This window comes from Neospora caninum, chromosome XII (genome assembly GCF_000208865.1).
Source record: "Neospora caninum Liverpool complete genome, chromosome XII".
Taxonomy (NCBI): domain Eukaryota; phylum Apicomplexa; class Conoidasida; order Eucoccidiorida; family Sarcocystidae; genus Neospora; species Neospora caninum.
This window is the reverse complement of record NC_018398.1, coordinates 3,322,475-3,347,432: the sequence shown is the minus strand read 5'-3', so window position 1 is coordinate 3,347,432 and position 24,958 is coordinate 3,322,475. Positions and strand designations below refer to the sequence as shown.

At 58.8% G+C, this 24,958-nt stretch overlaps 3 protein-coding genes across 3 annotated transcripts in view; 2 read left to right on the top strand and 1 right to left on the bottom strand.

Annotated features, from left to right (window-relative positions):
• NCLIV_064470 (conserved hypothetical protein) overlaps positions 1-16,624 on the top strand; it is a gene marked incomplete at both ends in the record, with an annotated part of 39,845 nt that extends 23,221 nt beyond the window's left edge. Inside the window, 7 exons of the mRNA XM_003885998.1 lie at positions 204-1,367; positions 1,895-2,398; positions 2,801-3,424; positions 3,724-5,382; positions 5,755-10,633; positions 11,307-13,369; positions 13,598-16,624. Coding sequence (XP_003886047.1) covers positions 204-1,367; positions 1,895-2,398; positions 2,801-3,424; positions 3,724-5,382; positions 5,755-10,633; positions 11,307-13,369; positions 13,598-16,624 — 13,920 coding nt within the window. The remainder of the gene's footprint in view (positions 1-203; positions 1,368-1,894; positions 2,399-2,800; positions 3,425-3,723; positions 5,383-5,754; positions 10,634-11,306; positions 13,370-13,597) is intronic.
• Positions 16,625-18,209: 1,585 nt separating this feature from the next.
• On the bottom strand, positions 18,210-20,971 carry NCLIV_064460 (conserved hypothetical protein; the record flags this gene model as incomplete). The annotated part of the gene is made up of 4 exons (XM_003885997.1): positions 18,210-18,500; positions 19,089-19,168; positions 19,865-19,934; positions 20,375-20,971. The coding sequence occupies 4 exons, from the start codon at positions 20,969-20,971 to the stop codon at positions 18,210-18,212; spliced, it is 1,038 nt and encodes a 345-aa protein (XP_003886046.1).
• A 1,698-nt stretch (positions 20,972-22,669) lies between these two features.
• On the top strand, positions 22,670-24,165 carry NCLIV_064450 (conserved hypothetical protein; the record flags this gene model as incomplete). Its single annotated transcript, XM_003885996.1, has 3 exons — positions 22,670-22,821; positions 23,266-23,357; positions 24,038-24,165. 3 exons carry the CDS (start codon positions 22,670-22,672, stop codon positions 24,163-24,165), a joined length of 372 nt encoding a protein of 123 aa, XP_003886045.1.
• Between the last annotated feature and the right edge of the window lie 793 nt (positions 24,166-24,958).

Sequence of the window (24,958 nt, the reverse complement as noted above, 5' to 3'; positions counted from 1 at the left end):
ATAGTTGACTCTCTCGCGAGTTTTCGTCTCCCCCTCTGACCGAGTTTCCCCCCGTGATACTGCTACTTTCGACCGGCAGCTGTGTCTCTGTCGCTTTGCACAACTCAAGGCTTCGTGTGCCGAAGCTGATCAGTACCCACCGTTTTCCGTTTTTCCCCATGTTTTGCTGGCCTCTTCCCTCGGTCTGTTTTCTCCCCTTGCAGGTCTATTTCTCGCTTATCCAAGATCCTCGTCCTGGCCAGCCCGCGGACGGCGGCGTCCCATCCCAACTGATCCAACCCTTCATCTCTCCACTTTCTCTCCAGCTTTCGTTTTTGCGGTTTCCGTCTTCCCCCCCCGTCCTTGAAGTGTCCTTTCCGACGCCGCTGCGCTTTGATATTTCTCCCTTGCTTCTCCCGCTCCTGCTCCTTCTGCCCCAAGAGCTGTTTTCGTCCTCGCCCGCGTCTTCCTCTCCCGAGCGCTTGCGAGAAGACTCCCTGCTTCCGCTGTTTGTGTACGCGCCGTATCGCGCGTACTTCTCGCGTGATCTGTTCCCGGTGTCTTCTGCCTCTTCGTCCTTGCTCGCGCATTCGGCGGCCGGTTTGAGCCGCTTCGGCAGCTGGCGCCCAGGGGGAGCGTCGGGGATGTCTGCTTTCCCTTCGACTCGCAGGCCGTCGTTCCTGAGTCCGAGCCAAGAAAAGCTCCACCGAGAGGTCCCCGAGAGAACCGCGAAGCACGCGGCGGGACGAAGAAGGGACATGGGCCAGCACTTCTTCTTCTCCTTCTTTCCTTCTCCGTTCTTCGCCTCCTTTTCGCCGCCCCACGTCCTGGGATCTCGGCCGACGTCACTCTCTCGGAAGGCTTCCAGGCCAGCAGGCGAAGAAGGGACAGGCGAGCCGGTGACGATTGAGAGGAGCGAAGGAAAACCGAGGCCGAGTGGGACTGCGGCGGACCATTGTGCCCGATATGGAGAATCAACAAAACCAACAGGGGTTTCCCACGGTGGAGCAGAAGAGTCTTCCTTGGCCGCAAGCAGGCGCCTTCACTCCAGGAGCCCGTTGCAGAAGGCGCCTCTCTCCGGGTACAAAGGAGCGCAGCAGGCAAGCTCGCGGGAAGCTCGGAGGGGCAAGAAAGGGGAAGTCAGACGCGACAGTGCTGGCCTCGGAGAAGACACCCTGAGAGGGTTGGGACCTCAGCGAATGCTGGAGCCGTCGACTGGGTCTTCTGCGCCCTCGTCGCCAGGCATGCAGAGACCGGAGAGAGACGAGGACCGCGAAACCGTGGGAGAAGACGCTGAACGGGGCGAACGCGACAGCTGCGGGTTGCCTGTTTTCACGTGCTACGACGTGCGCCAAGTCCCGCAGTACTTCAACCCCGCCTACAGAGCGGTAAGAGGGAACAGCTGTTTGGCATTGCCACTCGCCTTTCCATCTCGTGTCTCCCCGTTTGGCGGGTCGTTGGATCGTGTCCGGGTGTGCGTTATCCCTTCTCAGGGTCCCTTGCATCCTGTGTGATTCTTTGTCGTGCACGTTTGTTGGGCATCTCCGTCTCGAGGCCTCCGCTCGGCCGGCGTCGATTGATTTCCCTGTTCCTTTCTACGGTTCTCGTGCTTTCTCTGTGCGTCCTCAAAAAATGACCGTGGCCGGGCGCCCTTGCCGCGCGTGCTGGGGCCTCGCGGGGGCGCCTCGGGATCCGTTGTCCCGGTGTGTCTCGCTTTTTCGTTTGAGTGGTTTGCTGGCGGTCCCAGACCGGCTCTCGAGGGTTTCTTCGGCGGGCAGCTTAGGTCGTGAGTCGCTGGGCGCCTCTCTCGATTTGCTAGCGAGGCTTCATTCCTCCCACGTTTTCACATGCCTTCCACACACGCGCCTCGCCACTATCTCAGACAGGTTTATGAAGTGTTTGGTAATGTTTTCAGGACACCTGCTGGCTGAGAAACACCAGCTGCCACGTGCTGCTGTATCGCGCGACCGCGTCCGCCTCCAATCTGTTCCAAGAAGGCGTTCTTCCGCCCAAATCGGAAGCCCTGCTCCACCACTATCTGTCGCTCTCCACTCTGAAGCTTTCACTAGTCGACGACCCGGCTTATATTCGGGAAATCGATTTGCCGGCTTTGCGGCAAGGCAGGCCAGCGGCTGGAACTGGGGAGCTCTGGGGGGCCGGTGAGGAGCGCAGCAGACGGGGCGAAGGCCGAAGGCGAAAACGCGAGGAAGAGCGAAGCGAAGCGAAAAGACGACGGTCGCGAAAAGGGGGCGAACGGGAAGAGGGGAAGCGGCCTGGACGAAATGCACAGGATTTAACAGCGATCGAGACTTCCGAGCGCGGGACGCGGGTCCTTGTCTTGGGGTGTCCGCTGCGCATCCGCAGTCAACTCAATCTGCCCATCGAGGTCATCTTCCTGGCTGAAACGGACGCCACGTCGGTACGCATCCGTATTTATACAGAGGTTGTGCAGCGCCGCCGTGGACACCTGTATCCCTATATACACATATGTATCCACATGCATATTTACATATATATATATATATTTGCATCATATTCTATGTAGACTCTCGTGCACCAATTTGGGGAGTGTTTTTTGGCGGTAGGGCGTCCACTGACGAGCTCAGCTGTTGGCTGGCGATCTCTTCCCTTCGATGTCTCGTCCTCTCCGCGAACCGTTTTTGAGGGGAGAGCGATAGCGCCCGCCGGAGTTCTTTTCCGCGCAGGGGGCAGCTGGGTTTCGAGTCTTTCTTTTCTGCGGCAAACTCACGCATGCGTAGGTCACTTGCCTGTTCACGCGGGAGGGTGTGTTGTGCGCCGATCTGGGCTTTTTCTGTGTCAGGACTGGCTCTGCAAGTTGATGCCGCACGAGTGCCAGGCAGTCCCTCTGAACGCGGCGGCCTCGAGCGTGAGCCTCATCGTGCGCATGCAGAGTGAAGCTGGGCCAGTGTGGACGGCTTCCTGGAATTTTCGGCAAGCCCTCTTCTCAGCACCTCAGCCGTTTTCCGAGGGGAGGACAGGCAGGTGCGAGATCCTGACGGCGTGCGTCTCCTCGAAACGAACGTTCGTGTGCGGCGTCAAATGCGACAGGGTGGATCGCGGCACAGCCGTTCTCGTCACGCTCTTCGAACCCGTGACGCTGGTAAACCACCTGCCGCATCCCCTTTCCTTCTGTGTTGTCCAAGACTACCCGCGTCGCGTGTCGCAAGAGACCCTTCCTGGAGCGTCGCGCAAAGGCTCAACTCTGTTCGACTGGAACAAGCCGCTCGCTGTGCGCCTGCGCTGCCCAGGCGGCCTCTGGAGCGCGGCGCTGAGCGTTGCTCTTCCCTCGACAACGGTTGCAGTGTTCACAACAGGCGGCTTAGAGGCCGACGCGCATGCGCGGAAGCGGGCAAAGGAGCGCCGGCACGAGGGGAGCGGCGGCACGCAGGAGGCTCTGAGAGACAGAAAAGGCCAGAGCAGCGAAGTAAGCGAGCGGGCGAGGAAGGGGGACCGTCCGGCGGATACAGAAGGCCCGCGCGGTCGAAAGTCAACCTGTGCGACGAGAGGAGAGGAAGGGCCCGGGGGACAGGAGTCGACAGGCAGCGGGCCAGGAAAAAGGAGAGGGGGTGTGCTGCCTCGCCAAGCGATGACGCATGTTTAGCGCAACAGAGAGAGATCGGCGACACTGAGATGTGACGAAACACAGGGCGACTTGTACGTTTTGTGTGTTCAAGGTCTTTGTCTTCCTGTGTTCTGTGTCTTGTGTGGGGCTTTTACGTGCAGCTCGTTTTGTTCCGCGACTCCTCGAATTCTTCATCTCGCTCCTCGTCCTGTCGTTCGCCCTCCGCGTCGTCCCCTTTCGTTTCTCCCGGTTCATCGCCGCTCTCTTCCTTGAGTCCCATCTGCCTTCCATCTGCCTCCTCCCGGCTGCAGCCGCGCACGTCTCTTCTGCCGCCCTCCGGCGCTCGCACTGCGCCTCAGGCTTCCGTTTCCTCGCCGCTTCCTTCGCGCACGCCCCCCCCTCTCCTCGGCCACGAGACCCGCGAGGCGAGAGAAGCGAAGCGGTTTCCGTCCTTCTCCTCGGCCTCGTCCTCGTCTGTGTGTGGCGGAGGGAGAGACGGGGAGACCCAAGTGAGAGGGGGAGAGTGGGTGCGTTCGGACTCTGCCGAAGCGAGCGAGCGAGGGGACGCGGGCGACGGCTGCGAACGGGTCAACTCTCCGCGCGAAGGCGATGTCTTTTTGGCGCCTCCGAGATTCATCGAGCGGCGCAAGTGGAAGCAAGAGCAAGTCGTGACGCTCGCTTGGCGTGAACAGGGGAAAGCGTCGCTTGAGATTCTCGTCACCGCCGAGTTCGATGGCTATGCTTTGATGGTCAGTTGTCGGGCCCGTTTCTGGTTCATCAATTTCACATCTCTCGCCCTGGAATACTGCCCCGTGCTTCGGACGCCGTCGGGAGCGGACATCGTCTACGGCGACTCCGTCGCGCTCGCGCCTTCGCCGTCTTTCGTCTCCGCAATCTTTACGGATCCGCGGCTGGAAGAGAAATACAAAAAAGTCGAAAATCTCTTCCTCCCCACTCCGGCCCTCCCGCGCCCCCGCCCTGGCTCCGCTTCCGCACTGCCGTCGGCTGCTCTCGCGTCGGGGACAGCCTCCCTAGCCGGGGGCGACAGCCTCGCCGAAGCCGCTGGAAAGCGCGAAGGCCGACGAGGCCGTCTGTTGGCGTCTGAAGTCAAGGCTGAGGCTTCGAAGCCGCAAGGGTGGACCGTGTCGCGCGGGCCCACAAACGCCGAGTTGTCGTCTTCCTCTCGCGACTCTCGATCTTCGCGTCGGTCTTCCTCGTCGCTGCGGTCTCACCCCACAGCTCACCACCCGCAGAGAGGACGAAATGGTCAAAGAGCGCCGAGACACTCGAAACGAAAGGAGTCGGCTTATCCAGCAGCAGTTGCCTTCCCTCGCTTCCACTCGTTTTCCCACACAGGGTTTCTCCTGAAAACGGGGACCACGGCGGGCTACACGCGAGAGTTTGCGATCTTGAGCCCGAAGCGACGCACGCGCACGGGCCTTTGGGGCCCGTCCTGGGCCCGCGGAGCCCCGGGGCCCGCCGCGGGGACGCGGCACGCCTCCGCCCCCCGACGCGACGGGGGCGGCGCCGCCTCCGACGGCGAGGGCCGAAGGGGCGAGAACGAGAGCGGCGGCAGAGAGCGACAGAGAGACAGCGAACGGGGACGGAGAGTCTCGTACTCTGCTTCGCGCGACGACCCACGTGAGCGCGAGAGAGAACACAAAGGCGGAGACGAAGAGGAATTAGGATGTGAAGAAGAGCCAGGGTCGGTGGGAGCGACAGTTGTCGCTCTCGCACCAGGCGTCGACATTGTCTACACTTGCAAGCGCCTCGGACCGGAGTACGGCTCTCCAATCGTCCTCACGTTCTCACCCAAGCAGGTAGGGAAGGCACATCCGTGCATGCAAGGGTGCAAGCCCTCGGTTTCACGTCGGTGAGTCTTTCCAAGAAGCACTGGGAGGTCGCGGCGTGTCACATGTTCGAAACGCTCACGTTCTCTGTGATCGTGTGGTTTTCTGGCCTGTGCGTTTCACTTCGCTCCGCCGTCACTTTCTGAAACTCGAGCCTGAGTCATCATGCGTTTGGCCTTGTGTTTCGCTTGCAAACGTTGGCGTCCAAACATCCGCAGAAAAACTTCCTGTCTCGTCTTTTCATCGCGTTTTCGGTGTTGCTCCGCTCGTCCCAGTCCTGGTCGCGGGCTTTTGCGCGTCTCTCACGGGGTTCCCATTTTTCTCTCTTTGCGCCTTCCGTAGGTCATCATCAACAGATGTCCCTTTTCCATCGAATACAAGCAACTCCGAGCCGCGCAGTCGAGCGTCGAAGTTCTTCGTCCGGGACAGGCAAAGCACCTCGTCTGGCCCATGGCGCTCCACCCCCGCTGTCTGTGCGTGCGACGCAACCTGTCTCTGCCGCATCCTGCCTTTTTTATGGCGGATCTTTCTTCTCCCCTCGTCCTCTGCTCCTTCCGTTCGTCCCTCTTCTCTTCTCTTCCGCCTCTTTCTTCGTCGGCCCCAGCTGCGGTAGCAGAGCGAGGCGGCAGGTTCGCGGCGGAGACCGCACACGCGATCCCTGACGGGAAGGCGCCCTTCAGACGGGGGCGGAAAACAAGGGACTCCACCCCACCGAGCCGGCCTCCAGACGGTCCTGGCCACGACGCTGGGGGGGCGGCTCCCCCTGGTTTGGCTGCGATGTCTTCGCCCTGTGCCTGTCTCCCCTGCTCTGCGTCTCCAGAAGAATGTCTCTCCTCGGAGTTGGAGAGACGGATGTTCATCGAGCGATGCATCACGACCCTGTGCACGCTGCAAGGCTACCGAAGTCTGTGGTCAGTGCCTCTGGATGTCTCCAAGCGCGTCGACGAGCAGCTGGCGGTGTACACGAAGCCGCCCGAGAAGACGCAAGAACATCCGCTTCTGTCCCTGTTTAAGTCCCGGCAGCGCCTCTTCTCGCGGTCGCCACCTTCGCCGCGTTCTTCGCTTGCGTCTCCTGCCTCCACCAACGCCGAACAAAGAGGCGACAACGACGACGCACGTGGCGATGCGCCCCCGGTTGCACGCCTCGAGACAGACGAAGCTGGGGACGCAGGCAGGGAGAAGAGCGCATGCCGCGGTTGGGAACGGGGCGTCGGGGAGAAGAACCCGAGGCAGGAAGCGCTGTTCAGTGCCGTCGACCTCTCGCCTTCCGCCTCGGTAGCTCCACGTCAGCATGTCGACATCCTCCGCGTTCGCGTGACAGAGCGTGACGGCGTTCAATTCATCATCATCTCCTCCCCTTTCACGTTTCCCTCGCGAAGACGCTTGGGCCCGGAGTTTCTGCGACTCCTCTCTCCTTGCTTGGGCGCGCCGTCTTCCCTCGCTCTCCGGAGGTTCCTCCACCTCCTCCGCGTGCTTCTTCCAGAGCTGCGTGTGGCACGGCCGTGTCTTCCTCTCTTTCCTCTCCCTTGGGCGCGAGCACCGCACGGGAAAGAAGCCGAAAGGCACAGGCAAGAGATGATCTCCGGCGAGGTCGCACGCAAACGCACAGGTTCAAATTGCTCCTCAGACGGTGAACCGCAGTTGTCGTCTTCTGGGGAAAATCGCCCCAGCGACGGACGCAGGGACAGAGAGGCAGACAGGTCGTGGCTGACAGGTGAAGAGGACGCAGAAAAGGACCCAGCGATGCATGCGCGAACGCCGCATCCAGAGCCGTCCGAGGGATACACGTCTGAGTGCGAAACCGAAGGCGAGCGGGAACTGTACGGGGCGAATGGCACGGAAAGCGAAGATGTGGATTTGCACGAAGAAGAGACGTGTTCGCCGCGGATTGTGGTGACAAACAAATTGATTCTGCCGTTGTTTCTCAGTCAGAAAGGACGTTGCCACGGACCTATCGAGCTCCCGGCATGGTCCTCCTCTGCCTTTGCTCTGGACATTCCGTCGGGGAGCAAAACGCTGCAGGTGGCCGTTAAGAGGACGTACTGCGCCTATGTGCCAGGTCCCGCGAATTTTGTTTGTTTCCCTGCAAACTCGAGAGATGCGAAAGACGGAAAAAGCGACCGTGTACAGCGTCCCTGCGAAGGACAACACAACCCCCCCGGCCTGACGCAGGGTAAGGGGATCTTAGGAGACAGGGGGAGGGACGGTGACGGAGGACTCGAAGGCCGCGAGGACGAAAGCGGGAACGGACGGGAGTCTGAACACGGCAACTGGCCCGTGGACGACGACGCAGAGGAGACACGACACGAAGCTGACAAAGAGGAAGTGGAGGGCGAGGGGAGGCAGGTCGGCGCTGGAAGGGCGAAACCACACGAAGGGACAAGAAGAGACAGTTTGGTTTCTTTTCTGCCGACCTCGTGTGTTCGCCTCGAACGCGCGCCAACCCTCACAGGTCTCGAGGCCACGAGGTTTTCCGCTGCCGGCGTCCTGGACTGTGGACACGAAGCAGGGAACGCGAACGGATCGGCGGCTCACCGCGAGGATGGGAAACAAGGCGAACGAAGGCATGACGTTTGCAGCGGGGAAGAGAGTCCCGCAGAACGGAAAATGGAAGGGGAAGACACCACGTGCGCGATGGAGCAAGACCTCGTCTGCCGGGCTCTGATCACTTCGCACGAGGCCCCGCGTCTGTATTCCTCGGAGCGAAAGAAGGGCGAGCCGACGACCGCGCACGAGAGAGAAACGTTAGGCGATCCGGCGCCCGCAGAGTGCCACGAATACCTATCTCGGTGGCAAGCGCTGTTTGCATCAGTCGAAGACGAAGAAGCGAGTCACTTGTTAGACGTCGATCTCAACGTCGAGGCGACCCTGCCGTTTGCTTTCACCTTCGGCTTCCTCGCCGTGAATCCAGTGGGAGGGGACGGAGCGGCCGCGGCCGGCAGGCGTGGGACGGCAAAACCTGCCGAGCAACGCGAGAGGGAGGGTGCATTCGCCGCGACGCTCCGCGCGTCTCAGACTTCAGCAGAGAGGCTAGGTGGGGATCAGGACTCGCGGCCTCGATCTGTGCCTTCGGGCCCGTCGTCCACGTCTTCGGCCGTCGCCGCATCTTTTTCTCTTGGCGGCACTTCCCTGCAGTCCGTTGTCGATTCACGCGGAGGCTCCGCAGACGGCAGTCTGTTCGCGTCGTCATCTCTCGCGCGCGGGCCTTGCGTGGCAGGTCGCCTCGAGGGTGGGTTGGCCTCTCCCGAGCTGAGCTCTCGCCAAGGTGGAGACGCGACAGAAAAGCTTGGAGAGGACGAACATCCGAGAGAGAGACACGGAGAATTGTCGGGCGAGCGGTGCAAAGGCGAAGGAGACGGCGAGGGAACGGGGCTCGACGAGAGAGGGCCGCTGTCGGGCTTCCTGCGACTGGCTGGCGACGGTCCCCGGGGAAGAGAGGACATGATTTCCTCGGTCCTCGGCGAGGGAGGAGCGCAAGGCGCGCAGGCCGAAAACGGACAAGAGGAGGAAGCGAAAGAGAGCGAAAGACCGGAGGCAGAACAGGCAGGGAGACGGCTTCAGCAGATGGGGAAGGCATCAATTTCAGCTTGGCATGCCGACTCGCCTGTTTCCCACTGCCTCCCTGCTTGCTCTCGCAGTGCAGAGAAGGCACCAGAGCACCGGGACGCTCTTCGCCGAGGCGAAGACGATGCCGAACCGCCAGGCGGCAAAGGGCGAAACCAAGCCGGGAACGAGGAAGGTGTGCTGCCTCCAGGCGCATCTCTTTCCCGCTCCTCAGGAAAGAGGAGTGGGGTGCCCGCGGCGAGAACCACCCTTCTGTCCTCTGAACACGCGGCCCCCCCGTCCTCGTCTGCCTCTTCATCTGCCTCTTCATCTGCCTCTTCATCTGCCTCATCTTATCTTTCTCAGGCTGCGTTCGTGGCGCATGCGTGGGCGACTCGCCGTCTGGTGCCGTCTGCATGTCACCTTCTTCTCTCGCGCTCCTCCTCCTGGCAACTCTTCTCGTATGTCGGGTGTATGCGGATTCGTCGCAAGGGTGGCACGGTTTCACTCTCCATTTCGGGGCGAATTTTCCCTCGGACGCCGTTCCGCCCGCCTTCTTTCCATTTGGCGCTTCCTACGCTCAGTTCACTTCTTCCTGGCTTCTCGTCTTCGTCTCCTGCTGCGGGGCATGCGGGAGCGACAGAGTTGCCGGGTGGCGAACGCGAAGGCAACAAAAACGAAGCGAAGACACAGAGACGCGAAGACACCCTACCAGCAGAGGCGAGATGCGAGACAGCAAAGGAAGTGGAGACAGGCTCCCATTTCCGGGGCCACGATTGCGAGGACAGCGAGGGCGAAGAAAGAGAAAGGAGAGGCAAGACGCGACGAAGCGCGAGAATCCAAGGCGAGATGCCCTCGAAAGAGAGACAGGTCGAGCCTTCGCCGGCTCCTGTGGACGCGGCCTTCCTCCCACTTACCCCTCCAGATTGTCCTCTGGCGTTAGGCCCCGAGTACCGGCGGTTTTTGTGGCTGTCGATCCTCCTGAGAGAAGAAGAGAGAGAAGCAAAATCCCGCGCGTCTCGTTGCCCTTCCGATCCGCCGTTTGCTTTCAAACATCGCTGCGTGAGTCACGAAGAAGAGTTCTGTCTCCGTCCAAAGCGAGAACCGATGGCGCAGAAAGAGTCCCCGCTCCTCGCCTTTCTCCAGAACGTCGCTGTGTCCATTCACTTCAAAAGGATCCTCGTCAATCTGTCTCTGCGCCCGTCTCTCTCCCGACACGTCCGCTCGAACCAGCCGTCAGCTTCTCTCCCGTTCTCGTCTCCTTCCCCGTCGTGTGGGGTGACGCAGGGGCTTCTGGGCTCCGACGCTTTCTTCACTTCCCCACAATCGCCAGGGAGGTGCTGCGTGTCTCCCTTTGTCCCTTCGCCCCTCTCCAGTCCCCCCTTCTCTCCGGGCCGCCGAGGCCGGGGCGACAACGGGACGACGCGTGGCAGCCGCAAACAGCCGTTTTGGGAGCCTCGCCCTCCTGCCTGCCAAGAGAGCGGTTGCGAACCCCGCGGCGTCTCCGCGGTCTGCGGCGACGGGGAAGGCGCCACGCGCAGCCTCGCATATCCAACGAAGCACGTGGTTGTCGTGACGGAGCCGCAGGAGTTTCCGCCCGTTCAAATCGTGTTCACAGGTCTCGGTATTCATTCCTATCTGGTGCACGAGGTGTTTGACGAGCACGCGAGTCTCGCAGGTGAGGAACGGGCGTGGCACCGAAAGCCACCGCGTTGTGTGTGGACGACTCAGGTGGAAGCCGCGGCGTGGGAAACAGAGCCAGAAACGCGGTGATCGCGAAACTGGGTGCTCGACGGTGGACACACTCCAGGACCGCGCAAACCCACCCGGCCTGTGGAGGGCTAGACATTCCAACGGGACGTAGATTTCTGGGTGCCGCACAGACGGGAGAGAGCTGTATCGCTGCGTCATTTGTTCACTTTCCACGTGTGTGTCCCAGTGCATCATCTGCGTACAGCTAGCCGTCTCGAAGTCGGGGCGTCCGTACAGTGGCGTCCAAACACACCAAACTTCAAACTCATCTGTGTATTTCTAATCACCTCTTCCCTGTGAGGCTTTTCCTCTGCTCGTTCTTCGACGGTCGTTTTCCTTCGTTCCGTGTTCCCTTTCGTCACTTCCCGCCTCCCCTTTCTCTTTTCTTCCTTTTTCTTGCGTCTTTTTCCCATCGCGAGTCCGGGCGGGTGCATCTCTCAGTCTCCCCCCGCCTGTTTGCGTCCTCGGGCGCCTAGCCTTCGCCTCGTTCCTCCCCGCGTTTATCCTCGTCGCGTATCTTTCGCTAACGGGGTGTCTCCGCACTTTTATCGCGTGTGCCGTCTCTGTTTTGCCTGTCTCCGCTCGCCAACGCCCATCAGGTCAGTCGGCTTCGTGGCCTGTTGCGCGGTCGCCCGCGACGCAGGCCGGCGAGGAAGAAACGCGGAGACTCCGAACTGGACGCGGCCGTCGCCTGCCTCGCTCGCGTTCTGCTTGGTGTCCCCTTCCTTCGGCGGAACGGCGAAGCGCGCTTTCCCTGCTGTTCCCTTCTTCGTCTGTCGCACCCTCGCGCGCGACCGGCACGGGGCCCCTTCGGCGTTTCCACTTAACTCTGGCGTCCCTCGACGTGTTCTGCCACTCTTCACCCTCGCCCGCGTTTCTTGCGTCTCCTTCGACTCTGCACCACGTGCTCCGGCCGTCTGCTGTCGGTTCACGTGTCCCTGCTCCGTTTCGGGAGTCCGCAGGCGAGGCGAAACCAGAAGGCTTTCCCTTCCCGTGGCAGCGAGGAGACAGAGAGCAAGGCGCGCACGGTCGAGGCGGGGCGAGAGAAACAGGACGCTCCCTGCAGGCGGGCGGACGCGGGGACGGGGAAGGGTGCGCAGAGGCCCAGAGCGGGGCCGGGAAGCCGCGCGAGCAAGAGCGAACGAACGCGGAGAGGAGTGGAGCCTCTGCACTGTTCTTCTGGTGGGGGCGTCAGCCAGAAAGACGCGACGTGCGCGACGCAGGAGAGCGGCCGTGGCTGCCTTTTGCCTCGAGCACGAGAAGAGAAGAACGAGGCAACGGAGAGGGAGACGCGTCGTCAAGAAGAGGCGCGAACCGGCCCTGGGGAGACCGCTCGAAATCGGGTGGCAAGCGTGCGTCGCAGTCGTCGGTTCTCCACGTTCTCGTGGACATTGAGTTTCCCGCGAAATCTGGAGACGACGAGGCCGGCGCGGGAGAAGAAGAGGAGCTCGTGCGGTGTGAAGGCGAAGCGATGGCCGCACGCTTCTTCTTTTCTCCTTCGCTGGTTCCTGAAAACGCACCTGTCTCCGAGGGGATCATGCCGACAGTCCCGTTACTGCCACCCGGGCTGCTGGGGAGCCGAGTCAGGGCGGCGCACCGAGCAGGCCGACCCCACAACAGCTGTCCCCTCGCCAGTGTCTCTGTGTTCGTCCCACACCCGCACGTCTCTCAGGCTGCGTCCGAGGACGACCTCCCGTCTCTTCTTCGCGCCGCGCTCCCTTCGAGATCCGGCGCTGGCTGGCGAGAGAGGCTGGAACCGCAGACGCCGGCAGGCGTTTCGTCTTCTCGCTCCAGAGTCTTCTCCTGTGCTCTCCTCTCTCGCCTTCTTCCGTCGTTGCTCTCCAGACCCGCCAAGCCCCTCGCCGCTTGGTGTGTTTCCCAGCCGGCCTCCTGTCCTCCACACTCAGCTTGTGTCTCTGCTCCCGACTGCGGCTGTGCGGGGGCGACAAGAAGACCTCTTCACGGGCGGCGAACGAGAGTCAGCGGAGCACGGTGGCGAGAGGAGAAATGGGTGAACGTTCGGCACTGCGTCTTGTCGCTCTCGCCGCTAACGATGCGCCTCGACTTCAACCTGCTCTTCTCCGTTCTCGAGCCGCTCGCGTCTGCGTTTATAGTCCGTTTCTCGCGCTTCGCGGCGCGTGCGAAGCGACAGGAGACATGCGCAAACCCTGACCCCGAGCGATCTGCCTGCGGGCCAGCCGAACGCCCGAGACCGAAACGAGGAGCCGCCTCTGTCCTGAGGGAGAAGCAACACACAGTTGGCCTCGCGGTCTGGGCCGTGGCGCCGGGCACGCCAGCGACGCACCGCAGCGGGCCTCTGGCGTCTTTCAACCTGGCTGAGATCCCCGCGTGGTGCAAGTTGGATCTGCCGACTGAGCGCGATCTCTCGCAAACGCTCCACTTCTCCATCGGTCTGCTCTGGGTGAAGGAAATCTCCCTCAACCTCTCCGTGATGCGTCTCTTTAGGGTCGTGACGTTCAACGAGGCCGAGTTCCGCTGGACCCCACTGCAAGTCCGCACGACCTGGATCGACTTCTCTGGGCTCGCGGCGCTCTTCGCCGACCACTACCAGAGGCAACTGCAACAGCAGTGGTACCAGATGCTCCTGTCCTTTGACCTCGTGGGAAGGCCCATTTCGCGCATCAGACAATTCTGGAATGCGGTGAGGCCTCTCGAGTCCAAAGACCGAAACAGGGAACGCACGGTCGGCGTGGCACGGCCTGACTCGCCATGCCAAGGGCGCTAAATCTGTGTCTGCCTCTGCCTGGGTCGTAGTGGAGGCGTTGTCTGGGTGTGACTTGCTTTTCGGTGTTTTTTCGAGAGTTGGTGTTGGGTTCAGCTCACCGGACAGCCTGACCCTTGGCTTTTCGTGCGTGGTGTCTGTTTTCAGCTTTTCCGGGGCGTTCTGGATCTCGCGCCGGTCGACTTAAGCTACCCGTTTGCGGGAGTCGACGAAGGGGTGTACCCGTACACGTCCTTCAATATACAAAAGCTTCTCGCCTTGGTCTACTACACGTTTTCGTTCCAACTCTCACGATTCCGAAATCAGCCGCCGCCTCTCCCTCCGCCCATTCTCAAGGTGCTTTCCCCTCCTGTTCCCCTTCCCGCCTCCTCGTTCATGTCGCCTTTGTCGCCGCTGTCTCCTACCGCGTCTCTTCTGCCGGACCCCGACGCCGCTTCTCCCAGTCCTCTCCTTCCTTCTCCCTTGGTTTCCGCCGCCTCGCAGGCGTCGCCCTTTGCTCTTCTTCCTTCTCTCTCTTCGTCTCCTTTCCTTGGTGGAGGAGGCCCGGAGAGCGCGAATGGCGCGTTCGTGGAAGGCGAGGAAGACGCGCTAGCCGAGAGGTCGAACGAGGAAGAAAGGGAAGGAAGTGGGAATCGGAGGGCGAGATGTCGAGAAGGTGAAGGCATCGACGCCGAGAGGAACGGCCGGAAAGAGGTGAACGTGTTTTGGACGGAGGCAAACGGAATCTTTGTCCCGGCCGGTAGTCGCCCGATTTCCGCTTCGCACGGCGATCTTGCCACATCGTCTCCTGCGTCTGCGACGTTTCCGGGTTCTCTCCTTCCTCCACGTTCGGTCTTCCAGTCTGCCGCTCCGCGTTCAAACGTTTTTTTCCCTTCTTTTTCTCAGCAACAAAACCGGGGACTCGGCCATTCCGAGAGAACACTTCTCCCCGGCTCGTCTTTTCCGTCTTCTGCGTTCTTTTCGCCGTCGTTTCCGCGCCTTCCGTTTTCGTCTGCAGCTGCCTCCCGTCCCTCCCACGTGTCGCGCCCTTCCCCCATGCCCTTCGACCGCGTGAGTTCCGACATTGTCCCCGCTTCGGTGGCCTTCGCAGCGAATCGCTCGCCATTCTTCGCTTCATCCGTCCCTCTTTTCTCCTCCCTGTCGTCCCATCTCCCCTCTTCCGAGGACAGTCCTCTCCCCTTCCAGGAGAGCGGAGTGCGGCCCGATCAACCGTTTTCTTCCGCCTCGCTCCAGAGCCGAGACTCCAAACCGCGGGAACGGAGAGACCCGGCGCAGGGTGAAAGAGTGCCCCGCCCGAAGACGGGGCCCTCGCGGCACTCTAGCGAGGTCGCAACGCGAGACCAGTGTTTGCAGCCCGCGTTGCTGTCGACTGATCCGTTCGTCTCTCGGTCGACTCTTGCCGAGCTCCCCCGTCCACATGGGGCTTCAGATGGAGCTTCCGAGAGATCAGGCGCGGGCTCGAGGAGGACCAAGGAGAGAAGGAAACGCCGGGAACGGGCGAAGAAGGCACAGGAGGACGAGACGTCCCGCTCCGGTCGGGAGAAAGAAAAGAGAGAGAAGAGCGACCGTCAGTCTCGATCTTCCGGTTCGTTTGCCTGTTCAGCTTCGCCGCGAGGTCTGTGCGACCGCGAGAAAAGGGAAGAAAGAGCGAATCGAGGGTCGGGTGGAAGGCATGCAAGGACGCATGCAGGAAGGCACGAGAGAGATGGAACGAGGCACACCCGCGAATGGGGCGCCGGAGCAGAGAGGGAAATCGACCAAAGAGGACAGCAACAGGCCGATCCCCGCGGGAGGAAAGGCCCGCGGCATTCGAGCGACAGAAGAGGGAGGCAAGACAGCTCGTGGTATTCGGAACGCGAAGCAGCTGATGCAGAGCCAAGAAGAAAAGAAAAGTTACAGAGTGAGAACGAACCGAAAAAGGGGTGCACGGGACAGAGAGGCAGAGCCCTGCATCGAACACAGGCGCGAGAGGCATGTGGAGCGGCGTTTGACAGCGACGCGTTTTTCGTCTCAGCAGATGACTCGTGTGTTTCTCTGTCTCCTGATGCCGAGTGCGGCACAGAGCGGTCCGTGTCTTCTCACAGAGGATGCTCGTCCTCAGACGAAACGCACTACTACCGTTCCGCTTCGTCCAGGGGCGACAGCGAGGAAGGCCGCCGAGAGCTGACGGGCCGCGCGAAGCGTTCATCATTCGTTACTTCGTCTTCTCCGTCACGTTCCCCGGGGGAGCGAAGAATGCGTATCACGGCTAACCGAGACGAGACGGGAGAAGAAAGCGATGGGAGAACCTCGCGCGGTCTCGGCGCCTCTCTGTCGTCCATCTCTGCGTCCTGTCCCTCGCCGGCTTCTGTCTCCTCGCTCTGGTCGTCGTCGCCGCTGTCTTCTCCTGGGGCCAGCGCGAGAGGCGTGCCTAAAGCTCCGAAAGGCACAGGTAGGGAAGAGGCCGCAGACGAGAACGAACCGGCAAAGCCAGGCGCCACGCAGGCAGGTGGAAACAGCGCGCGCTCCGACTCCCCAGTGAGGCGGTCTGGAGTTCAAGGGATCTCCAAGGAGAATGCGAGACAGCAGAAACTCCAGAGAGGCGAACAACGGGAAGAGAAAAGAGAGACCAGAAGGGACAAGACAGAAGCACGGCAAGCAAGAGAGACGGCGGGGGTGGCGGCTGCGTCCACTTCGAGCTTTCCACTTGCCTCTCCCCTTTTTCCTCCCCCGCCTCCTCGGTGCGTCTCTCCTTCAGCCGCTCCGGGGTGTTTCTCGCCCCTCCACAGGACGCGGCGTGCCGGTCTGCCGCGAGCGTCCTCGAGGGGGGAACCTGGAGCGGGCGAGCGTGAAGCAGACCAGGAAGGTCTAGAAGAAGAGAGGCCAGAGGCAGGCATGAAGGGAACAGACCCGGCTGAAAGAGCGCGCGGAGGCCGAGACGGGAAGAAGGAAGGCAAGCCCGAAGTGAGACGACGGGAAGAGAGAGAACGCAGAGGCGACAGCAGCCGAGACGCCCAAGAGAGAAGCGAGGACAGGGGGAAGGAAAGGCAAGACGACATCGAGGAAGACAGTTTGTGGTCTCTTTCGTTCTATCCCGCAGCTGCAAAAGTTCCCGATGATCTTCTCGGCTGGGCGCCAACAACTCAACAGGCCGCGAGACCGCCAGGGGGCCGGCGCATCTCCAGCGACCTGTGACGGGCAAGCAGTCTCTCGAGTTTTTCTCGCGTCTTTTTTCGAAGCCAAAAAAGAAGCAGGGAAGGCCGCTTCCACCTTCCCAACTGGCAACGGCAAGAGAAACGTCCCATACACCGATGCATGCGCTTGACCTGCGCGTGCTGTCGTCGCCGTCATGACGTCCTCTCGACTGTCTCTCGCAGTCCCGGTGAGCTGTGAGTTTTCTCTATCCCTTTTCTCTCGCCAAACCAGAAGAAACTCTCAGCGGTTCAAAAGCGTTCACGCTTTCTAGAGACGAGAATTCCCACGCACGCACACACCAGCCTCTAAGAAAAGAGCACACATCGTCTCCACGGCAACACCTCACATTCATGGGTTCTCGAGAGAAGCTTCTAAGTTCGCCGCACACGCGCGAGACATCGAAGCGGAGCTCGCCACAATCAGACAATCTCTGCTTCGCTTATGCCGTGCGCCGTCTCACACCCTGTCTCGGTTTGGCCTTTAAACGTTGTGTGCGTTTTGGAGGGAGGCTGTCATGTCATTCACCAAAATCACGAATCCCAAAATGGGCCCGAGCCGTTCAATTCTCGGTGCGAGACTCTGGGTGGCTGAGAGGCATGGGCTCCATGCGGCAGAAACAGAGTCCTCGAGGAGACATCTCGGCGCGTGGCGTTCCAGTTCGAAGACGCGTGAATGATCGAGCTCCTCGAACAGCAGAGACTCACGACAGCTCCATTTTTGAAGTGACGGTTACGTGGCAGGCTTTCACTTTTTTCTTGCTAGTTCTTCGCCTCTTCTAGGCCGATCGACAGAGTGCCGTCTCTGCACGGGAAGAAATGTGGGGTGGGACGAAAGCTGGGCTCGATCTGCCCCGTAACAGATCAAGCCAGGAGGCTGGCAAAAAGATCCAGTGCTCTCTGGCGTCTTTCCGGTGATATTCGAATGCCAAACAGAAATGAAGAACGGACACCTTCAGGTCGGCCCACTGGCCGTACACAGCCTCCGTGTGCAGGGTTCTCGAGGCCTTCACCTCAGCTACTGTGTTGTCTTCCAACAACTAACCATCATACAGGTTCACGTCTCGATGTGTCAATAAGTCTCTATATCTGTATATCTATATACGCAAATGTACATATATGGACTCTTACACGGGAAACGAGAGCAGTCTTCCTTTGTGCGAATCATCACGCCTTCCTTCGGCAGAGACAGTCGAGCGGGCCTCCGCTCCTCGCAGATTGGCAAGTTGGAACCCAAAAAAATACCAACCCTCGATGTGAGGCGTGGTCCTGTGAAGGGTGTCGATGCTCTTGAAACGCCAAGGGGAGCAAACTGGGGACAATCCATACAGAGGACGACTGGTCTTTGCAGAAATGAAAGCAGTCTCAGACACACCACCCAACCCGCACACTGTCTCCCGTGTCTCCGGGAACGCCTTCGGGGGCACCGACAGCCCGCCGGCTTCCGGTTTCTTCGCATGCGTCTCCTGTCGCGTTCTTCCTCGAACAACTTCTGTCTTGTTCTGTCTTGTCGCTTCTTTCCTCGGTTCGCTCGGTGACGGTCGCACTGCCTCGTCGTGTCGCTCCTCGTCGGTGGCTTTCGTTCTCACTCACCTAGCCCCTTTTCTCCGGCGGCTCTTCACGGCACTCTCCAGTCTCTCGACGTCTTGTTCGGTGTTCGCTAGACTCTGGGTCGTCGCCTCGACGGCCTCGGTTTGGGCGGAAAGAATCTCCACGAGGCTCTCTTCTTGCTCTTTGCCCAGCCCCGCAGCGGGGGTCACCGATTCGTCAACTGATGGGCAAGGGAAGCCCGTGGCTGTCGCGCTCGTGCGGTGCAGTGTTGGAAGCCACACGCGAAGGAGATCGATGCGACGCTGCCATTCTTCCCACGGAAACTCCTCCTGAAAAAGAAAACAGCGCCGCCAGGAAGCGCGTTCCTGAACCGAGTAGTGGCTCAGAGAGACGCCTGTCTCGCACCACGGCCAAAGCATGTTCAGTTCTCTAGGTCTCTACCATATATGGATTCCTGTTACCACTCTCTCGTCTAGGAGAGAGGCACCGACTGCTCAGATGCTAGTATGGTCAGTCGTAATCTGTGACACATGACAGCTGCGGGAGCCTGCCGAGGGTGCATCGCGTTCAACGTCTCGTTCGAGACGGATCAGAATGGGAATTGCGGGTGGTGCACGCGGCGACTGCTCACATCTGCGCCGAGAGAGGGGACACGCGCCACAGCGGAGGCGGCTTCTCCAAGACGCGGAGCGTGAGCGAAGACGCATGCACGGGTGCGTCTCTCTCAAAGGACGGACAGAGAGCGCGATTTTACCTCCACAGCGAGGCATCACTTCCCACATCCAGGCACCAACGGAGACGCCCGACAGGTTTGTGCGGAAGACCCACAGGATGCCTTCAAAAGTGTCAGCAGAACGGCGGAAAACACACAACGATCAGCACTGGCCGGGACCACGAGCGAGGCGTGCTCAACTCACCTCGAGCGACGCAAGGATCTGTGCATTGGCGGCCTCGCTTCGCGGATTCTTTTCAGCCACGCCTCGGCTAACAGCCACATCTGAAAAAACCCAAGGTCCACATGCAGTGTCCACATATGCATATGCACATACGTACATATATCAATGGGTACATATATATATATATATATATATTTATATATACATACTCATAGACACTTACATCAATATATACGCATACGCAGATATATATATATATATATATATATATATATATATATGCATTACATATGCATGTGGAAAACGATCTCGCGCTTGGAGGTGCAAAATAGCGACAGACGAGGGACTGCGGATTTCGGCTGGTTACGTAAAGGCCGAACGCGAGTAGGGGAAATTGGGCGTTCCCTCTCTTTATCAGGTGAAAAAGAGAAAGAGGTTTTCTGTTTCAGAGCATGCGGCCGCAACGAAGAAGCACGGGGCTAAATCTGTTTTGTGTGCTGAATGCAGGGGTCGCGTTTTTAACGGCGCTCGTCTCGTTCTCCACTAAGCATGGCGCATGTATGCAAATGCGTACGTTCATTTTGAAAGTTTGCACGCCCGGGAATGTCTAGCTCGAGAGCGAAGCCACGCCGGCGAGTGACAAGAGAAAAGAACAAGAAGGACGCTAGTTCAGAAACGGATGCATGCCTTGTCGTGCGCGCTATCTCCATATGGACACAAGGAAAACACGAGCGCGAGGCCAGCGGGGTGAGGCGACGAAGCCCCAGGGCGAGGTTCTGCATGTCCCTTTCTCTCACTTTCGATCAAATTGACCACTTTGATGAATTCGTGGCCGAGAGATGTGTGTCGCTGTCGCACGAGGTCCAGCTGAAGCACACCGCAAGCAGGGGCACGAAGAAATGAAGACGGAAATGGGGCTGTACGGCCTTCACACGTTCGCGCCAGGAGAGGGACTCCGCGGGGCGGGAAACGGAATCCTTCTTCGCAGACGAGTGGCTGTCAAACGCCGAAAGGGACGTCTGAGTGGAGAGACGCACAGTGCTGCGTTGGAAAACGCGCACTGCGTTTGTAGCTCGACTGGCGCGGAACAGTCAGGTACAGATCCACGTTCCCGAAATGTTCGCTCTTCTCTTTCTCTCCTGGGTGTCTCTATGTGTCTTCGCCGTCTCCCCCTTTCTTTTTTGTCCCCTCCCTGTGTCACCGCCTCACCGAGTGTCCCTCGATCAGCTCCCGCACTCTCGCGCGGCTGTCTCCGACTGGGGCCACTCGTCTTCCGTACAGAGTAACATCAGGACGGAGATTCTCACCTTTTCGCGCATTTGGTCGTTTCGTGCCATCAGTCTCTCGGTGTCTTTGGCAACTGTTCCGAGAGTCTCTGCGAGGAGTTCTGTGGCCTGCGCCACCATCTTCACTCTGGCGGAAAGTTCCTGCACGCCTCGGACGGGAACGATGAGGCAGCTCTGCGGGTCCGCATTTCTCGACGACGCCTTCCGCCACTTGGTGAGGAGAGCAGAGCCCTCGACGGGGTTCTCAAGCGCAAAGGATTGCAGTTGGTTCTCGAGCACCGCATTTTTGTGACTTGCTGCATGCGCTGGATCGAACTGGTACAAAAAATTCACCATGGACCGGTTCTGGTCAGACAAGAGTGCCTCTGTCTGTTGGGTGCGGCGGCTGACCGCCTCCACATACTGCTGTTGGTGGAGGGGGAGAGACGAAAGCGAAGAGGGAGCCGAGGAGGAAGGGGCAAGCGACGAAGAAGTAGAAGAGAAAAGGCCGAGAGACGGAGAAGACGAAGGGGGGGCCGAAGACGCAGAAGAAAACAGACCGCCTCCCCCCCCAGAAGACGAGCCGAAGAGTCCAGTGGACGACGGCTGAGCCTGCGGCTTCGCCCCAAACAGAGACATTTTTTTTAATCTTGACGGCTGATAAAAAAAAGGGGAAAAAGAGCCCCCGCCTCGGACAGGGATGGCAAGAGGAGAGAGATGGAGAAGGAAAACGAAGCGGTGGAGGGGAAAGAAAAGGGTACAAGCCGGCCGCTCCCGTGGCTTCGCTCTCGTCTCCCTGTTCTGTTCCCTATAAGATGGCTGGTGCGAGGAAACGATGCAGCCGAGTCATCGGCTTTGTTTCTTCTTGCGGCAGCTAGGAAGCAGCTTTCCATGTAGAACTCTGTGAAGGGCAGTTGTCGAGTGTCGCGTGTGCAACGATGCGCCTGACTTCTCTCCACGTGCAGGCGTTTCTTTTCGGCTCTACTAAGAGTTCGCTGTTCACTCCGCCCACAAGCAGCCCCCTTGCCCTCGCGTTAAAAGTGCGCAGATGCAAAGCACACACCGAATGTAGCGATGCGTAGATGTGTTCGCAGGCAGGTACGTTGGATTGTCTGTTGCGCCGGGGGTTGCCGGGGGGAATCTCCGAGAAAGGAGCAATTTTAACACGATGGAAAACGGGCTGATTGACCAAATAGGCGGCAAATGTTACAAGGAGACGCGGAAAATGCAGACAGAGAAGAGGCAAGAAAAGAAGGAAAGCGTTCAAGAGCTGAAAACGATCCCTGTGCGGAGACAAGGCGCTTCTGGTGTGAGGAAGGAAGGAGAGCTGTGGACGAATAGGAGCAAGAAAGGGAGGAAAGGAAGGAAAGAAGAGATACCCACCTCCCAAACGGTTTTCCCCGTCGTGGCTTTCTTTCTCACCACGAGAAAGAATGAAGAAAAGAGTCAGCGTTCTGGAGGTGTTATCTGGAGTGTGCATGCAGAGACGGCCGCTTCGAAATGTGTACGAACAACTTTGGTCTGTAGTGGATGTGTGGATCACAATCAGGAATTCATTCTTGCCTCCAGAGGAATCTTGGAGGGCTTTCTCCGACGAAGTTCTTTTTTCACAGGCGAGAGAAAGACGTCGCCGTTTCCTCTTTGAGTTCGTCTCCACGAACGGTATCGTCACGGCGGTCGTCTGTCTATACTCTGGAGCCGGGTCAACGAGTTGGATCGGAGGGTGACTGCTCCTGCTCTGCAAAGGGACAAAACTTCTTTTTTCTTTCTTTTTTCCCCATGAGCGAAAGCTATTTGGTGTCGGTTCTCGGTCGTCTCACTTCTCTTTCCTCTCTTCACGTCTCCTCCCGGCGTCTTGGGAAAAGCTTGAACTGTTTCCGCCCGCTCTGTTCCGGTTGCGTTTGTCGCGCGTTTTCTGGTGACTCCTCCAATTTCTCTGCCTCGTGTCCCTCCTTCATCCTTGTGTCGTGTGTTATCCGGGCTACCATGCTCCCTTTCCCCTTTCCTCGTTCGTCTTCGTGCGTTTCGTCTTCTCTCCGTCGCCACGCCCCTCGCCGTCGAGGTCGACCCTTGCCTGCCTTACTGCCTGTACAGACAGCTGAGCGCAAAGAAAGCGCTCCTTTCTGTCCACTAATCTCCCCCTTCCAACTGGCATAACCTCCCGTGTCCGCCGCCCGGCACGTCGGTGCGTGTCTGCCCCTCTCAGCTTCGCTTTCCTCTGCTGAGCTGCCTTGTGTCCCCGCGAACTGTTTGCTCAGCCAGACTCTCTGCGTGTGTATCTTGTCCCTCGGCCTCCCTCTCCTTCCGCCGCAGATCCTATGCAAAAGAAAGGAAAACATGGGGGTTCTTCGTTCCCTCTACAGTCGCGTCTCTCAGCGAGTCTGGAGCACTGTGCATCTTCGTGTGGGCAGCCGAGGGCAGGTTCGGACAAACAAAGGCTTCAAGCCGACGGGCTTTCCTCACCTCGGAGCAGCGTTGTTCTTCGCACGGTACGCAGGAGCCGCGCAGCGGAGACGTCTTTCGTAATTGACAATGGACATTCCTTCTCTGTCGGAAACCTCTCGGGAGTTTCAACGGCCACGAAACAGCCACTTCCGCGACCATCCTTCGTTCGCAGTCCATGTGTTTCGGAAAATAATCGCTCCTGCGTCACTTCCGCTTAACAATGCTCTCATTTAAAACGTGGCCGTATGCACGTGAACATAGAGAGTGCCGTGCATGTACCCTCGGTGTATGGATACAGAGTCACGACACAGTCCTGCATATATATATATGGTGGTGTCTCCCCTGGCATGGAGCTACCTTTGGTGAATACCGTAGCTGTACAGGCGTGTAAATATCTGCATGTTTTTTCTGGAAGGGAAGCAGTGTAGTCAGATTTCAAATGAAACATGTGGTCCGCCCCACTGTTTGCCGTTCGGGTGGGTGTGCAGGATGTCGAAGGGATTGACCCGAGACAGCGTCGAGAAGTTCGTGAGACTGAATGTTTCCGAGGCGCAGAAACAGGAAATAAAGAGCTGGCCAGGTGAGAATAACGCGTTCCCGTCTGCGTCAGGTCATTCGTTCGCATTTGCCGCTGGACCGTTGGTACAGAAGCCGAGCCTTCTCTGCGTTGCTGCACGAGAAAGGCAGCAGAGGAAAGGTGCAAGGACAATGAAAGGATGGAATCAACTTGGGGATCCAGCCTGCTTCTGAGGTATATCGAATTGCTAGAGTGATACCTGTAATTATTTGGAGTGCAAAGGTCACTGCAACGAAAAAAACCCAAAGTTAGAAGATGAATTTCGATTTAAAGCACACCAATAAAAGACAAGCGGTGCCCGGGGGCGCCACCAGTAGAGACCGAGTGGGAGACGAAGCTGGTCGATGTCACTGTCGGCCGTTACCAATGTAGACGCTTTCATGTGTCCATCGATTGTGAATATATGTGTGGCTGTGAGTACAAACGTAGCGATGTAAATGTATGAACAGATTTTTGTTTCGTTCTTTGTGCATAAATCACGGGTACGTTTGCGCTGTTTCCCGTCTTTTCAGTTAGAGTTGAAACCAGCCGATCTTCAGCTACACACCATTCGCCACAGTCTCTCGGCGCCGGTGTGTATTTATGTATATACGGGTAGACATTAAACTGACGGGAAGGGACTTTCGAAACCAGATGACTAAGATCGTCACTGTTTTGGATCTCTTCTTGTCCATCTCTCGCAGGTAGTTTAGTGCGCTCCATCGAGAACGGTGCGTGCATCCCATCACGAGAAGTCCAGAGCCGCCTCGAACAAATCGTTGGTGTACCACTCACACGGAGGAGACGAAGAGGAGGGAACCGAAGATTGTGAACGGTTTTAGAGCGAATATATCGATGAATTATCGACCACCACTGCAGAAAAGTCAAGATAGCACGGGTTTTCTTGCACATGCGTGGTGCCCTTGGTTGCCTCTAAACGGCGCAGTGAACAGGCTGTCGATCGTTTTTGTCGGGCGCGGTGCCGGCGGTGGCGAGTGTGTTTTAGACTCAACACTAACAAGTGGCGGGTTTTTTTGAAGGTATTTAGTGGATTTGTTTTCCCCTCTCAGGCGACAAAGATAAAACGTATATGTTGTTAGTCTCATGAAGTGAACTCTGGTACGTGAAGATGATAACGATTCTTCCGAGCTAACAGCAATGGCTACAGTTTGGGACCGCATACACATCCTCTTTCGAGAGGTCCAATAAACCTTTTTACAACTCAAGTAAAGACATGAAATTTCGAGTCTCATGTTTGATAAGTGTCCAACTGGGGGACAGGCCTACGTCTGTCTATCAGGCAGCCAGTGTTGTCCATTACTGCGCAAAACACCGACCAAATATGCTTGGTCGTCAAAGGCTTTCGAATTGTTTCCCAACGGTGCAACTGACGCGGTCACTGCCGTTTCCAGCGTGACGAATTCTCATGCTTTTAAGACGGAAATCTGAACTCGAAGCTGTCGAACGGCAGCTATTTCAAATCGTGGTTCGGACCGCTGGAAGGTGCATAGCATCTCCCCCGCTAGAGACAAAACTATCAGAGGTTTTCCAGGAAGCCGCGCATACAAAACCGGCCGGGAAAAGGAATATCATCGAAGATGGACTGGAGGGGATATGCACATGAA